This window comes from Gigantopelta aegis, chromosome 10 (genome assembly GCF_016097555.1).
Source record: "Gigantopelta aegis isolate Gae_Host chromosome 10, Gae_host_genome, whole genome shotgun sequence".
In the NCBI taxonomy this organism is placed as follows: domain Eukaryota; kingdom Metazoa; phylum Mollusca; class Gastropoda; order Neomphalida; family Peltospiridae; genus Gigantopelta; species Gigantopelta aegis.
Genome location: NC_054708.1, coordinates 18,688,825 through 18,706,271, shown reverse-complemented (window position 1 = coordinate 18,706,271; position 17,447 = coordinate 18,688,825). Strand labels below are relative to the sequence as shown.

Sequence of the window (17,447 nt, the reverse complement as noted above, 5' to 3'; positions counted from 1 at the left end):
GAAAGTTCTCTAAATGGGTCCAGTAGGCCTTTTTGGACACACGGACGTTTATATCGGTTATTAATCCACCTTTCTAGGCTACATTTGCTGTATTACTTCCACTTTGAAGATTGAGTTTGTAGAATTTATTATTATTTATTATTATTATTATTATTATTATTATTATTATTATTATTATTATTATTGTCCCCAGAAACATAAGCAAGGTCAAGGTTGGGGCCTTGAATCATTGCTGTACATGGTATTATTGTATCTACATAAACGATACATAATTAAAACTATATACTCGTATATAATGCATTTATTAAATAATATATGTACATATGCATATGTGTTTGTGCATGTGTGTGAAAGCGAGAGAGAGAGAGGGAGAGAGACAGACAGACAAACACGGACGTGTGGAGTAACAGGAATGAATCTGAAAATAAACGAAAGGGAACACATTGTTTGTAGAATTTAATAGGTACCTTTTCAAAAGGTTCAGAATCCAAGGAATCCATAAATGTGTTGTCATTAGTTTGCTTTTCTTGGAGCCCAGTTCCCCAAATTTCAGAATTATAATAATAGTATTAGTTTTCACCAAAGTATCAAATAACTTTATATTGTATATTTGTGGTGGGGGTTATGGGTATTCAAAGGGACATTGAAGCTTGAAAATAACTTTCAAACCTTAGACCACGAATGGTATTACAAAGGCCGTGATACGTGCTACCCTGTATGTGGGATGGTGCATATAAAAGATCCCTTGATACTAGTGGACAAATGTACTGGGTTTACTCTCTCCAAATTACCAAAGGCCGTGATACGTGCTACCCTGTATGTGGGATGGTGCGTATAAAAGATCCCTTGATACTAATGGACAAATGTACTGGGTTTACTCTCTCAAAATTACCAAATGTTTGACATCCGTTAAAGAAATATTAACTGAAATCAGCTCTACGTACTGGTCTTCCACATTAATATTTCATTTTAATCAGATTGAACAAAACAAACTTTAACTTTCTTTATAAAGGTCACATATGTTTAATTCAGTTGGAAAGGTCAAGTCATTGATATATGTCACAAAGCTTTGCTGAAGCCATGTTTACTGAAACATATATATAGGGTTACACACACAGACACACGCACACACCCACCCACCCACCCACACACCAGCTGAGGAGTTGCATAACGTCATAAGCGTACGAGACAGGGGACGTGGTGGGGGGGGGGGGGCAACTGCCTGGAGAAAATCCTCAAATTCGGACAAAAACAATAGAGAAATTGGGACAAAATGAGAAGGGACTGAACACGTTTCACCACGTATTTTCATTATTCTACCAAAAATATTAGTTGTAACCCATGTAAAAATGTGGCAATCCGTTTGCATTATATAGATGTTTGGCAGTATTGAATAAACGTTGTAATCCAGATTCAGGCACTTTTGTTTAATTCGGGCAAAAAATCAGCCTGCCTCCCCCACCCCACATCCCTGACAAATATGGGAGCCCGTACGTCTCAGCGTAACGTTGCACATATAAAATCCTGTGACTTTCTAAACCGGCTTCGGTGGCGTCATGGTTAGGCCATCGGTCTACAGGCTGGTAGGTACTGGGTTCGGATCCCAGTCGAGGCATGGGATTTTCAATCCAGATACCGACTCCAAATCCTGAGTGAGTGCTCCGCAAGGCTCAATGGGTAGGTGTAAACCACTTGCATAACTGGTTCAGCAAAGGCCATGGTTTGTGCTATCCTGCCTGTGGGAAGCGCAAATAAAAGATCCCTTACTGCTAATTGGAAAGAGCAGCCTATGTAGTGGCGACAGCGGGTTTCCTTTCGAAATCTGTGGTCCTTAACCATAATGTCTGACGCCATATAACCGTAAATAAAAGATCTCTTTCTTTCTTCTAAAATGTCCATGTTGACCAGCTAATATTTCAGTTGTATAATGTAGGGAAAGGTCTTCATATAAACTATGCCTGTTGACCTATCCCATCTGTCAATATAAACACACAATGGCGCACGCACCCCCCCCCCCCCCCCCCCGACGGAAATCTTGACCTTTCGCAAACAAATCTATGCTTGGGTATCGATTGATGTTATATAGCAGAAGCTTTTGTTCGTAGTATGTGCAATGCAACAATGCGTTAGCTTATTACTAATGAACTTTATTGTACCAATTAGCACAGTGATAAAAACAAAACAAACCCTAAACAAACAAAAGACTTAATATTATTGTATTTCCCCAAGCATTATTTTGGGGCTTGACAACAGTTCTAAACATAGCACGGCAACTATTGGTTAAACCTTTCACGTGATTACCACGGCAGGTGCCCATTGGTGATTTCAGCTGGCTGACATCAGCAGAAGTAGGAACGTAGACGGAAGAGGAGTTGTTTTGACGAGAATTGAGGGGCAAAGCCCAGGTATTTTTATCAACTTTTTCATTTAAATTGTTTCATTCGGACGGTTTTTTCTTGAGAAACACACCAGGAATCATTAACATATATTGTTTTCCTAGAAGAAATTTGACGTTTACGAAACTTTGTTCAATTACCGACAGACATTTCGGAAAGAAGAGCAAGACGAAGACGCCATTTTGTCATTTATAAATGTAAACACGGCTTATTCGTGTAATTTGTAAAACTAGACGAAAGGGCTTTAACAAAAAGTGTGTTGTTGAATACACACTGAGTGGCTTTGTAATTTTGACATATAGCAGGTAATTTGTACTGATATTTGTCCGAATTTCAAATGGTTTTGTCTACATTGGCTATGCCAAATATCAAGGACAAGAAGAGGTCAAATGTCAAAATGGGACACCAGTTAAAGGGCCCATTTAATCATTTGAAACATATGCAGAAGAGATGTTTAGGGTCCAAGGAAAATGACCAGAGAGTTGCATCACCTAAAACACAGCATCCAAATTCTACATTGGTGTCAAATCGCAATCTTCAACATCAGATCATGGCAAGGAATAGAGAAGACCGAGCAATAAAAAGACCTCGCTGCCCATCAGAATTACTGGCCATCAGCCTTGATGAGAAGTCAGTTGTTGCCTATGCTGGTGCTAAGTTTAGTGATCCACCATCACCCAAAGTACTTCCTAAACCACCATCTCATTGGATGCCAGGCAGTGCCAGTCCTGAACCAACTAAGTGTGATGATATGACTTGTCACTTGAAAATGTTACTCAAAGTTCAAGTGCAAGCATAGAACTTAAAGATTCAGAATGGCTACAGACTTTTCTTGACTTTATATAGGTCTCAGAATCAAAGTCATTCCAGTTTATTTTTCTAAATGTCATCAGTATTGACACTGTCACACATTTATCATGAACATTTGCATACTCCATCAAATTTTTAACTTCATCTTCATTGTGTGGCATATCAATATACAGTATATATCCATTGTATGTATGTAATGATTGATGTTTTTTCCCCCTTTTCTATCTGTTTTGATTGATCAGCAGCTTGTCAGAAGTAGTTTCCATATTTTTTTTTTTTTTTAAAAGGTAGTATTTATGCAATAGCCCCTGCTGACTCCTGTCAAATTTTTCACTTTAGTTTTATAGAGATGTGTATAATTAAATGATGTACAGTTCCTGATATTTTTGTAGATTGTATATAATTATATATGTATATGCAAATAACAAGTTCATGTGATATTTTATGCCATATTTTAGGCATAGTGCAATATTGGGGTATTATTAAATATTTATTAAGTTAATGTAGTTTTATTTACATGGTGCTGTTTAGTTGAAAGCTCTGTCAAAGTTGGATAGAAATGCTTGGCATACTATACTTAGAATTATGAATAACATTTCCTAATTCAAAAGTTGCAGAATTATGAATAACATTTCCTAATTCAAAAGTTGCAAAACTGGACACTTGTTTTTACACGTGTGCAGATCAGTAATGAAAATGCTATACTAATAGTTAAAACCAAATTACTTGGTATCATGATTGAATCATTCATTTGTTTGAATGATTTATGAGTGTAAAGAAAAACAAATCACTAACAGAAATGTAGATGCAGACTGGGATTTCCCTTAAATTTTGTCTTCGGCCCACATGTTTTAAAAATATTTTTGAATACGTTCTATATGAAGTTTAAAATAAGATTATATCATTTTCTAAATTTGAATCCGTAGTAAATTTTCATAATGTTTAAGAAAAATGTCTCCAAAGAAACTCTGAGGGCACTTATGTTTGTGGGGTTTTTTTCGCCAACAAGGGGAAATCCCTAGTTGGAACAAAATAAATGAGAATGAAATGGTGACTAGGGATATTGTTAACTCATTTATATTGTAAATATGTTTGGTTTTTTTGGGAGGAGGGGTATCTGATTTTTATTGAAAGCAAATACATATGTATCATTTTGTGGAAATGTGTACACTAAAATTAAAAGTTGTAATATTTTTATGGTCATGTCCATGTAGAAACTGATCATTATGGGTGTTTTTGTACATTGCTCATTTATTTTAATTCCATAATTATTCATATAAAATAGCAATTTGTCACATTGGTATGTTGCTGGTTGTGATGTCATTGGGTTCTTTAAGTTAAAATTGGTGGTACGGGAATTGGGCTTTTTGTTCAGATGAGAACTGAGAAACAAAATGGGGGGGTGGGGGGGGGTGAATCCAAATATATACACATGTATGTTTAACCAGAGTTTCTGTCAGAAAGTTAAATTACATACCCTAAAATATCCCAAATTAATGATTTAAATTCTAAAAAATATAATTATATTAAGAGAACTGCTATATAATATTTGTTAAAGTGCATGAAATATTGTCCAATTTTAAAGCATTTTAAACCCATAACCACCTAAATTATAGTGGCACTTGAGGTCTTTTTTATTGTGTACTTTTAAAATAATTTTCTGGCAGAAAACCTGTAGTTGGTTAGTATTAATTAGATCATACTGTTATCTATATTATCATGTTCTGATATTGTTTACTATAATTATTTCAAATAATGTTTTAAGTTTTTCGGTCTTTCCAAATTAGATTGCATTCTATTTTTAAATTTGTTAAGATACTTTGTTCCTTGATTTTGTTCCTACATGTATTTTGTTTAGCATCTCATGCATATGCATTGAATGCATTAATATTGATAGTTGAATTTTTAATTTTAAAAGTAGTTTGGGGGAGTTTCTGTTTAGATTCAGTAATTTTATTTACTTAGTTTCAGACTACTATATCTTAACAGGAACAAGATAATTTAAATATATTTTTTATTGTATGTGACAGATTGCTATTTTATGCCAATGCATTCCCATGAAATAGATGCTTCAAAAGTAGAGATTTACCCACTTTTGCATTGTGTACATTTACATTGTGATATATAGTATCGAAAGTGCTTTGTCTTGATGTTATATCTGTGATCATTGATTGTTTACGTTAAAATAACGTTCTCAGGGCTGCACAAATTATTTTGGTATTGTAATTTTGGGTTACATTTGCAACATTATTTAATATACTGAGTGTTTAATCATTAATTGCATCCATGCTGTTAAATTGTGTGCGTGTGTGTGCGAAATTGGCCCAGCTACTTAACTATAAATGAGTAAATTATATGATTTCATATATAAATATTTATCGATTAGACTAATTTCATTATTGTACAAATTCATTTGATTACCTCATTTTACACACGCCCCATATTGGCTTCTACATTGAAATGCATGTGTCCCAAACAAAAATGATAAGTTGAATATATAATATATGTTTAATAATGATTATTTTATCTTTCGGCATATTGTCCTGATTTAAAAGCTTTTTCAGTAAAGCCATTACGAAATTGGGTACATGGCTGATTGGAATAATAAATGTGATGACGAAAATCAATATTTTGAATTAAAACTGCAAAAATCGATTTTGTTCAAACGTTTCTTTTCTCAAAAACATGAAAAACATGTGGTTTATGTGTTTATCATTCAGTGTATATTCTCTAAACAGACATTGTAATAAAATGTAAGGCACAGACAATAGTGTGAATAGTTGTTGCAAATTTACAGTACATGGATGTAAGTTTAGGATTCATAAACATGTTTTCTGAAAATCTTGCAGTGCTGTGAAAGTATTGCACCATTTGTATGATTTGTATGAAGAACATTCATGATGCAATATTTGATTTAAATGGTCTATTTTGAATGGACTGCTGTAATTTTAATTTCTGTAAAGAATTTTGTTTTCCAGTTTATAATTGTGGGAGTTAAAAAAAACAGCCTACATACATCTGTTATAAATCCATTATATACAAAAACACTTTGTGCTGTCCTGATGCTTCTGTGTGTATGAAACATTATTGAATGATAACTTTCATGACACCAATATCAAGGAACAGAAGTTAAAGGTGGTGAAGCAAATGGTGAATCGGACAGTGTGCATAGTTTACTTGATGGTTTTTGTGACTGAAGAACAGTTATGATAGAAAGATTATGAAACTGATTTGCACTTTTTCTACTGAATTGAACTGTTAAAGATTGTTCCAGAATGTTACGTTTTATCATCAAGATGCATATTTAATTTATGTTGTGGATGATATTTTACATGAAGCATCTTTACATGTGGACAGAGTTTTCCACTAATGTTTTGAACATATTACGTACATGTAATTGCTATTCACATGAGCTTGTTAATGTATGGAACTGTACATCAAATAATTTATCATTTTCTTTCAGGTTTTTATATTTTTTTTAATTTATGATTATTATTTTTTTCTTCTTTTTTTTTTCCGGGTTCTTTTCAGAACCCACAAATCTCTCGGAGGAGGATTTTGCACATTCTTATTACACTGAAATGATTGTTGAAAGCATGGATTGTGACAGAATGATTGTTGAAAAGGTTATATTGTGCAGAATGGTTGTTGAAAAGCTTGGGTAATGTAGAATGGTTGTTGTATAGCTTGGGATTGTGCAGAATGATTGGTGAAAGCTTGGATTGTGCAGAATGGTGAAAGCTTGGATTGTGCAGAATGATTGGTGAAAGCTGGATTCAGAATGAGTGGTAATCATGCAGAATGATTGGTGAAAGCTTGTAGTGTGCAAAATGACTGGTGAAATCACGGATCATACAGAATAAGTGGTGAAAGCATGAATTGTGTAGAATGATTGGTGAAAGTTTGTATTATGTAAAATGACTGGGGAAAGCATGAATCATACAGAATAAGTGATGAAAGCTTGTATTGTAAAGAATGATTGGTGAAATTTTGGATTGTGTAGAAACAGTGGTGAAAGCATGGATCTTGCAGAATGATTGCCAAAATATGACAATGAGTCATGGAACATTGAGAGTGCAGGCGTTGAAATGTCTGCCAAACATTCTGTTCAGCAGTTTGCAAATTCTGCTGGCACAAATCAAAACCTGGTGGACCAAACAATTATACATTATTATAATTATATAAAACAAATTAAACAAAAGTAGTGTTCTCGCAGAGTTAAATTTAAATGGTATGCGTTGACCCCCTCCCAAAAAATAAATATTACTGGCTGTCTATTACTAACTATAACTGACTATAAATTTTTAATCGTGGCTAGTAAATTTTTTAAATCACCGATCCCATGGCTAGTGGATTTTATAAAAATTCTAGAAGCCCTGCAATATCTTTTGCTTTTGTTAATTATACATCTTTCGCTTATGTTATCAAAAACACTTAACGTCATGATATATACTCTTCAAAAAAAGAAACGCAAAAGGGTACAAATGGGTTATAACTCCGATTTTATGTTTCCTACCGGTTCATGCTTTGTGAATATAAGGTCATTGCATGTCCCAAACACATTCCCACGGTTACATTCGATAAAACGCAGCTACTGTACAATAAAGTTCCAAAATGTGAATATTCGCAAAAACGCAGCCACGTGCAAACCATGTCACCACTGCATGTGCATTGTCTGCACGTGCAACATGAACACCGACAGTATAAAAGTGCAGGGTGTTCGCTTGCCTGGCCTCTGTATCTTGCCGACAGTTGACAATCCAGGACATGCCACGTCTCAGTGAACCGCAGAGAAACAATGCCATCGGCCGACTAGACGCAGGCGAATCCAGAACGGCCGTTGCCAGGGCATTCCATGTGTCCCCAAGCATCATCTCCAGACTGTGGGACCGTTACCAGCAACATGGATCAACATGTGACCTCCCTAGATCCGGTCGACCACGGGTCACTACCCCCGGGCAGGACCGCTACATCCGGGTACGCCACCTTCGGGAACGATTGACTACTGCCACCTCCACAGCCGCAGCAATACCAGGTTTGCGCAGGATATCCGACCAGACCGTACGGAACCGCCTACGTGAGGTAGGAATTCGTGCCAGACGTCCAGTTCGAGGTGTCATCTTAACACCACAACACCGTCGACTCCGACTGCAGTGGTGCCAGGTTCATCGACAATGGCCTCAACTGCGATGGAGACAGGTGTGGTTCAGTGACGAGTTCCGATTTCTGCTCCGACGTCATGATGGAAGATGTCGCGTGTATAGGCGTCGTGGTGAACGTTATGCGGCAAACTGCGTGCAGGGAGTGGACAGATTCGGCGGGGGTAGTGTCATGGTGTGGGCAGCCATCTCACACACTGGCAGAACTGACCTGGTCCACGTGCAGGGCAACCTGAATGCACAGGGCTACATTGACCAGATCCTCCGGCCACACATCGTTCCAGTTATGGCCAACGCCAACGCAGTGTTCCAACATGACAACGCCAGGCCTCACACAGCACGTCTCACAACGGCTTTCCTACAGAACAACAACATTAATGTCCTTCCTTGGCCATCGATATCACCGGATTTGAACCCAATTGAGAATCTATGGGACGAGTTGGACCGACGCCTCCGACAGCGACAACCACAGCCCCAGACCCTGCCCGAGCTGGCAGCAGCCTTGCAGGCCGAGTGGGCCACCATCCCCCGGGACGTCATCCGTACTCTGGTTGCTTCAATGGGCAGGCGGTGCCAGGCAGTTGTCAACACACGCGGAGGCCACACCCGGTATTGACTCCAGATGACCTTGACCTTGGTGGTGTGTCCTATCACTTACTCACAATGGACTAGAGTGAACTGTGAACAATCCTGCAACATTTGGTAATTATCGGACTCACCATTCAATAATTAAATCAATTCTCCAAATGTTACGACAATGTGGTTTTGCGTTTCTTCTTTTGAAGAGTATATATTGTATTTGTTCTGGTAGAAAGTTTTCTCAAAATGTACTTGACCATGGACTTTCTAAAAGAAATATTAATAAAAAATACCATTATTTGATTATTAAAATAATATTTATTTAATAATACTGCTGTAAAAATACCTGATAAAGTGATCATCAAATAAACAACAAAAAGTTGAAAACAAAACTTCGAATGAAAAGTTAAATTTTAACTTGCACTAAATGACAGTGTCGCCATTATTTGGCTTCGTACCCAATCAGTTTCAAATATTTTACCGACATTACACTTCACATCTATTTTTTTTTATAGGTACTGTTTAAATTACTCATCTTTTTTTGGGACAAATATTGGTTGCATTGGTAATCGTAAAAGTAAAAACGATAAAGTAACACTGACCTCAATAATCACATTCACATTGTGATAGTTACAAGGGAGGTAATTGAAAAAATGAATTTGTTGCAAAAATATAAATATTTTTCAATATTTTCATTAACTAAATATCACTTTATTATCCACATGGTTCAACATAACCAAGTTAATAATAATCATAGGAAGCACACGTGTAATGACGTAATTTTGGGAAGTGACGTCATAAATAGAGATTATTAAACAAGCTTGTGTGTTGTACTGATTTTACGAAACGAGTGAATCCTAACACAAGTTTCGTAAAATCTGTACGACTCACACGCGCGAGTAATAATTTCTTTATTATTCATATTATTGTTTTCTTTATGAATAACAAGACCCAACTCGAAATGTTTCAGCCACAACTAGGCCTAGAAGAAGAAGATGAAATGACGTCATATTTCAAATGCACAGTCTGAGCTAGGACTGGGGAAGCAACGTCATGTTACGACGTCGCTTCCCAAAATGTCATTACTCTTGTTATTACACGTCTGCTTCGTATAATTATTATTAACTCTGGTTATGTTGAACCACATGAATAATAACATGACATTGGTTCTCCAGTCCTACCTCAGGCTGTGCATTTGAAATATGGCATCATTTTGTCGTCTCCTAGTTGTGGCTGAAACATTTTGAGTTGGGTCTTATTCTTAAAGAACACAAGAGTAATAATAGGCCCCTATGGATAATACAGAGATTATTATATGAGCTTGTGTGTTGTACTGATTTTACAAAACGAATGTCAGGATTTTTGTATTGCGAGAGTGAGGGTAAATACATGAATCCTGACAAAGAGTTAATCCACATGGTTCAACATAACCGGGTTACTAATAATCATACAAAGCACACATGTAATAACAAGTGTACATAAGTTTGGGATGCAACATCTTAACATGACATTGATTCCCCAGTCTAAGCCCAGAATGCATGTCAAATATGACGTCATTTCGTCGTCTCCTTCTAGTTGTGGTTGAAACATTTTGAGACGGCCTTTATTATTCATAAAAAATGTACAATAATAATATGGATAAAAAAGAAATTTTTACACTCCCGTGTGTATCGTACTGATTTCACGAAACTCGCTCGGGCAATACACAAATCCAGACACTTGTTTTGTAAAATCGGTATGACACACAATCTTGTATAACCTCTATATAGCAATTTTTTATTGGAATTTTCTCGGCATTGCAAAGTGACATTCAAATTCAACAAGCTACCGGAGTGTCAACTCTTATGGATCACCCATAAGACTTACAGATTTTTTAGCATTTGACAGTCTTATGGGCGTAGGACAAATTCCTTATGGGTGACACACATTTTCAGGCCATTTTGTCGTATTTATTTTGGACGAGAGGTGCCACCTAGCGGATATATGTGCACTAATCAAAATTGTACTTGTTAATAGGCTCAATTTTCATTTTCATGTTGCCTTGAATTTAAAATCATCAGTTCCCCATCCTTTTGTGGCTCACTTATGGATTTCTTATGGATTTTTGTCCAGTCTTACAGGTGTTGATCAGTAAAGGTTGGCATCTATGTACCGGTGTATTGTCTCATATGTTGCAGCAGTTGTGTGCGTAAACAACACCTGAATATGCCTTTAATATTGGGTCTCCCATTCGTTTCCAGGGATGGGATGAAGTTTATTACAGATGAATAGAGAAATGCATTTAAACTGAAACTGCAAAACTACTTTACCAATTAAAAAGTACTACAGTGGTCTTAGGGCTAAGATTGCTTCGTGTAACAGAGCCCTGGTCATTCTCTCTCGCATACACCTGGACCTGATGGGTTAGGCCCAAAAGAGGAAAATTAAGCCAATTTTAAGGTTTTCTTTACTTTTGGGGGCAGGGTAAAGAGCTCACTCGATGCACAGTCAGTCTGGGATTGATCCCAGTCGATGGGCCCATTCGGTTATTTCTTGTACCAGCCAGTGCACCACAGGGATGAGAATGATCCGCAGATCTGTAGAAATCTGCGTTTTTGGGGACCAAATTGGTCACTTTTAAGATTGGGGGGTGTTTGCAAATTTGTAATTAGGTCACTGATTTAATTTCAAAGACCATTGTATGTCTGTGGGATGGTGCATATAAAAGATCCCTAGCTACTAATGAAATTGCCGGTGATTAATAAATCAATGAGATTTTGTGGTGGTGTTAAACAAAACTAACTTTCTTCTTTACTTCCAGAAATGCTATAACAATAGTCTTCATATTGTGAAAGGAAAGGAATGTTTTATTTAACGACATACTCAACACATTTTATTTACGGTTATATGGCATCAGACATGGTTATGGACCACACATATTTTGAGAGGAAACCAGCTGTCGCCACTATATGGGATACTCTTCCGATTAGCAGCAAGGGATTTTTTATTTGCGCTTCCCACAGGCAGGATAGTACAAACCATGGCCTTTGTTGAACCAGTTATGGATCACTGGTCGGTGCAAGTGGTTTACACCTACCCATTGAGCCTTGCGGAACACTCATTCAGGGTTTGGAGTCGGTATCTGGATTAAAAATCCCATGCCTCGACTGGGATCCGAACCCAGTACCTACCAGTCTGTAGACCGATGGCCTACCACGACGCCACCAAGGCCGGTATCATATTGTGAATGTCATTAATGTTGAATCTGCTTTTTGTCTGCAGGGAGGGGTGTAGTTATTATGAAATATGCATTTAAACTGGTATTTCTTAGACCATTAAACAATTTTAGCCAAATTGTGTGGAAGCTTCCTTAGGAAAAACTAATTCATGAATTTCGTTGTTTAAAGAAGTCATGTGAATTGTATTTATAACAATTGACTCACAAAAATAACTGAATTTAATATCGAATAAGTTCATGTACATAACATCTCAGCACAAAGAATACTTTGGCTTTTGGATCAGAAACAAAGGTAAGTATATTAATTGATGAAACATTAAATAATTGAATGAAATTAAAAACTAACAAATGCATGATTTGTTACTTATAAATGTTAACTAATATTTATTTAAAACCTCGCCGCCCCCCCCCCCCCCCCGACCCCCCAATTTTTTTATTGTAAAACTTGTATCAAAGTTTTAAAAACTCCCCACAAATTAGTAATAAAGTTAGAAATAAAAAAGGATTTTTTTTTTATGTAAATCATTGTGAAAATGTTATTTCGTCATGTAATGCACTTTAAAAAAAAAACCTATATTTTGTGCAAATCGTAACATTTTCATTAATTTATGTAATTTTTTAAAAATAAAATAAGTAATACATTAATGGGTTTGCACACATAAATGGTAACATGCAAACTGGTCATCGTTGGCATGATTACACCAGCACATTGGTGGGTATATTGATGTCAGGGATGGGGCGTAGATTACTGGTGGTCAAATATTAATTAGTGAACTGTTGCTTTTGAAAACAAATTGAAAGAATTGACTTGTAGATTGTTTCCCCCATTAGATAACATGATGCCATTTGTCATATTTGTGGTTGATCTTTATTTTTTTTATTCGCCACTGGCATTCAGGCTTGAACAATGGAGTTATTTGACAGATATAGGAATTATAAGAAAGGATTTTAAGGAGTGTTGCCGATTTAGTTTATAGTATGTCTAGTTTTTTTTTATTATTGAAAATATGCTTTGGCCAATACTTTATGACCATAAAAAAACAGTTTAAAATGTATGACCACAAAAAAGTCTAAAATGTGATATGTTTTGGCTAAATACTTCATGTGACATGTAGTTAAATTTTGTTTTGTTTAATAACACTAGCGCACGTTTTTGTTGGGGTTTTTATGTTGTGCAAATACAAGTCATATTTGCACAACAAAAAACATACAAACATGTGCTCTAGTGTCATTGACTTTTAATATTTTCAGATTCATCATCAGTGAAAAACTACAAGTTAACGTGGCTAAGAGAATGAAAGTTCGTGTTTTGCATCAGAGACATTTTTAATGAGGCCTTTTAGTCCCCTACACATCCAACTTGAGTGCACTATTGGTTTCATCTTCATCTGTCTGTTAGTGGAACCTAGCCCAGTGGTAAAGCATTCACTTGATGTGCAGTCGGTCTAGGATCGATCCCCGTCGGTGGGCCCATTGGGCTATTTCTCGTTCCAGCCAGTGCTCCACAACTGGTGTAACAAAGGCCGTGGGATGGTGCATATACAAGATCCCTTGCTGCTAATCGAAAAGAGTAACCCATGAAGTAGTGAAAGCTGGTTTCCTCTCTCAATATCGGTATGGTCCATATACCATATAACCGTAAATAAAATGTGTTGAATACGTTGTTAAATGAAACATTTCCATCTGTCCGTTTGTCCCATATATAGCTGATAGTTTTTACAATTGAATTTATCTTTATCATGCGGATCAAGTTTGACTTTAATGGTGATTTACCCATTTTTGAGTTGTGGCCTGTGAACTTGGGAGATGGATAATTAGTTGAGCTGACTAGGGAACATGTATTGCTTTAGGTAGTACTAAACCAAATAACTTCCGGCTGGGTCAAAGTTCGAGGTGCACCGAACTTTTGATAGAGAAGTGAACACCACAAGTCCTGTGATTGGTGATAAATGTGAGTGTTGGTCGTCAAAAAATAGTTTCATCTGGGCAAAAAATGTATGCAATTTTATTTCATTTAGTGTTGAGTAGCCTTGTGCTTGAAACGTATGGGGTACCTGTAAAAAAAAGTACTCAAATTTTGTGCGGAACTAGGGTAGTCATAGACGCTACTTGTTACCTCAGAAATGAACAGCTTGACCCCACAATTTTTTCTGATTCTCTTTAAAGGTGATGGGTGGTAGTATTTATATCCGTGGCATTTATGTCAATTGATACGCTGCAAGTAGGAGTTTTATCCACATGTTACTATTGTCGTCTATGGGATTTTATTAGGTAGTATACACTTTTTAGCAGGACTCTTTAAAATATGTTTAATTTACATAATATACATGTATGCGTGGTATGTGTCGTAACTATCTAATATTGCAGTGTATGACTATTTCTAACTGCTGCTGCTGTTAAAACCCACCTGTTATTGCATTTAAACATTCCACATGGGAACAGAGTAACATTAAAAAGTTGCAATATCAACAAACAATGACTATTTTTACATACATATATACATATACATGTATGTCACTACTACAGTCTATTCATTATATTGGAAAACCAACTTGCGAATAACACCTATGTTGGCTGGGTCCTGATTTTTCATAATAAAAATAAACTGCTCTTTGGGTGTCATATTTAAAAATGAAGGGTTGTAGTTGGAGATAAAATAACTGACCACTGATACTTATATTTCTTACATTGTACAATGTGATGAAATTTATCTTCAATGATATTGCATTCATCACAGACACTGGTCAAGAGGAGTATATGGTTTTGTATGCCTGCCAGTTTCAATTTTCAAGTTATGGTCACTAAGACGGAGTTTAGAAAAATGTTTTCTATGATCTGGGTTTAAGCAGTGAATAAAATATGGTTCTAAGTATATTTCCTGTTTTGAGAGTTTCATATGTTCTCATTTTATTGCCAGTGCTATTTGTCTTTTTTATAATATTTAGACTTTTTTGGAAATGTTTTTGATAAAAATTCTTTAATAACTTTATTAGATAGTTTGGGCTGTTAATAATACTTCTGTTTAGACCTAAGTGGTCGATAAATTAATGTAATTTGTGAAGCCAACCAATATTCTTTCTTTCTAAAGCCATGCTTTCTTTAAAAGCATGCTGCAGTAGAATATTTTTAGTTTTTTGCATATGAGAGTGGAAGTTCACCATTCGTTTTACAACATTCATTAAAATAGGATATAAGCCAAGTTCAGCTCTTGAACTCCCAATTGTGGGAATTCTTGGTAGTTTGTAGTGTATGTTTACAGAATTTTAAAAGCAGTTTTTCAGGCAGAAATGTGTCTGGTTTTTAAAGATATATAATTTGCACCCCATACTTCACTACCATCAGATTGTAGTTTAACAGATTTTTCTGAAGGTAGTAGACGACAGCCTAATCCTTTTTTCCCATAGAGAATGAACACATTCTTTAAAATTCCAATTTTGGGTAACATCTATTCCCAAATAGGTATATTTGTTTGTAATTGGTACAGGGTTGCCAGATAGATACCGTTTAATCTTATTTGTTTTGCTGTTTCCTCCAAAAAATAACAATCTTTGTCTTACTTATATTAGTGCCGAGATCATTATCTTTGCAATATTTGGAAAGTTGCCCAAGGAGGTTTTGTAAGCCATCTGGATCTTCTGATAACAGAAGTAAGTCGTCTACAAAAACATGTGGCTAAATGACATTTTCTCAAGTGATACCTTACCTTCAATATCTGCTACATATGTTTCAAAGTCATTAATGAACATATTGAAAAGGGTTGGTGATAGGATGCACCCCTGCCATAGTGAAATGGCATTGAACAGCCTTTATTAGTTTGAACACTATACCCGGTAAGTTACATTTGAGTAAAGGGACTTGATTATGTTTAATATATTGCCCGTAATTCCCATTAATGCAATTTTGTTGAATAGTTTGTGTCTATTAACAGAATCAAATGCCAGTTTGAAATCAACAAAACAGCCATACTTTTTTCTTTTTACTTTGGTATTTATCAATGAGTGTTTTTAGAGTAAATATATGGTCTGTAGCCCTAAAGCCTTCCTGAAATCCAGCTTGGCACTTGTCACTTTGATTAGTTTCAGTTATGTAACTAACTATTCGTTTATCAATAATCTTACAAAACAGCTTTCCAGTACAACTACTGAGGGCGATTCCTCTGTAATTACTTGGGTCAGTTCGGCTTCCCTTCTTATGCAATGGAACAATAATTGAGTGAGCCCATTTTGGTGGGAAATATCCAAATACTAAAATATCAGTAAATAATTTAATTATATGATCAATTATTATTGGAAAAAGACATTTGATAAATTCATTACTTATATTATCATCTCCTTGGGCTTTTCCCAGTTTTATTTCCTTTATTGCAGAAAAGATTTCATTAGCACAGATTGGAATATTAATTGATTATGTTTAAGATTATCATTAGAGTGATATCCATCATTGGTTGGATTAGTTATAATTGATGGCTTGTATAAGGTGTCTTGGAAATGCTTCACTAAATTTTTCTGAGTCTGGTAATATTTTATTTTTATCGTTCCCTTTAATATTATTTATTGTTTGCCATAGCAATTTTGAATCGGTTGCTGGTACATCCCTAAGTTTTGAAACTAACTTATCTTTATGGGTTCTCTTTTTTCTTCTAATTAATTTCTTGCACATCTTTTTAGATAGAAATGCATTTTTTTTTGTTTCAGGATTATTATTCAGGCTAACAAATTTAGATTTCATGTCTACCTCTGCCTTTTTACATTCATAATCATACCATGGGTTTTTCTTTTGAACTTTAGTTGAATTACTAGCTTTGGTAGCAGACACATGAATTATGAATTGATGTAAATTTGTCTACCATAACTTCTGCATCTTGAGGTGAATCTGGGGATGGCCCCATGGTGAATGCATCAAGTGCCTGCTTAGTTGCATCAGACATCACTGCTGAGTAAACAAATTGCTGGCTATCAGTGTGCCACTTTCTTCGTTTTCTTTTTCTAAATATATATTTACACTTTCTTTGTTTTTTTTCTTGTATGGTTTTAACAGACACATCGAATTTTAAAGACAACTGACAGTGTCTTTGTGAAACCACGTGAGTGGTTTCACATTAAAATAAGTAACATAATTATAAAGTTCATCAGAGATGAAAATGTAATCAACTACACTCTGCCCATTGTATATGTGACAAGTAAATTGTCCCAAGTGATCCCCAGCCATATGACCATTCAGTGCCGTTAACTTACAAGACGCTAGTGATTGGCCAAATTTATTTGTTAATTCGTCTCTGCTGTTTCG

At 35.7% G+C, this 17,447-nt stretch overlaps 1 protein-coding gene across 1 annotated transcript; it reads left to right on the top strand.

Annotated features, from left to right (window-relative positions):
* The first annotated feature begins 2,754 nt into the window (after positions 1–2,754).
* On the top strand, positions 2,755–3,195 carry LOC121383516 (proline-rich nuclear receptor coactivator 1-like). The gene has a single exon (XM_041513587.1). The coding sequence runs from the start codon at positions 2,755–2,757 to the stop codon at positions 3,193–3,195; it is 441 nt and encodes a 146-aa protein (XP_041369521.1).
* Positions 3,196–17,447: the final 14,252 nt, after the last annotated feature.

Bases quoted from the DNA above. Each gene is read 5' to 3' on its own strand.
- LOC121383516 (XM_041513587.1), top strand. From the start codon at position 2,755: ATGCCAAATATCAAGGACAAGAAGAGGTCAAATGTCAAAATGGGACAC.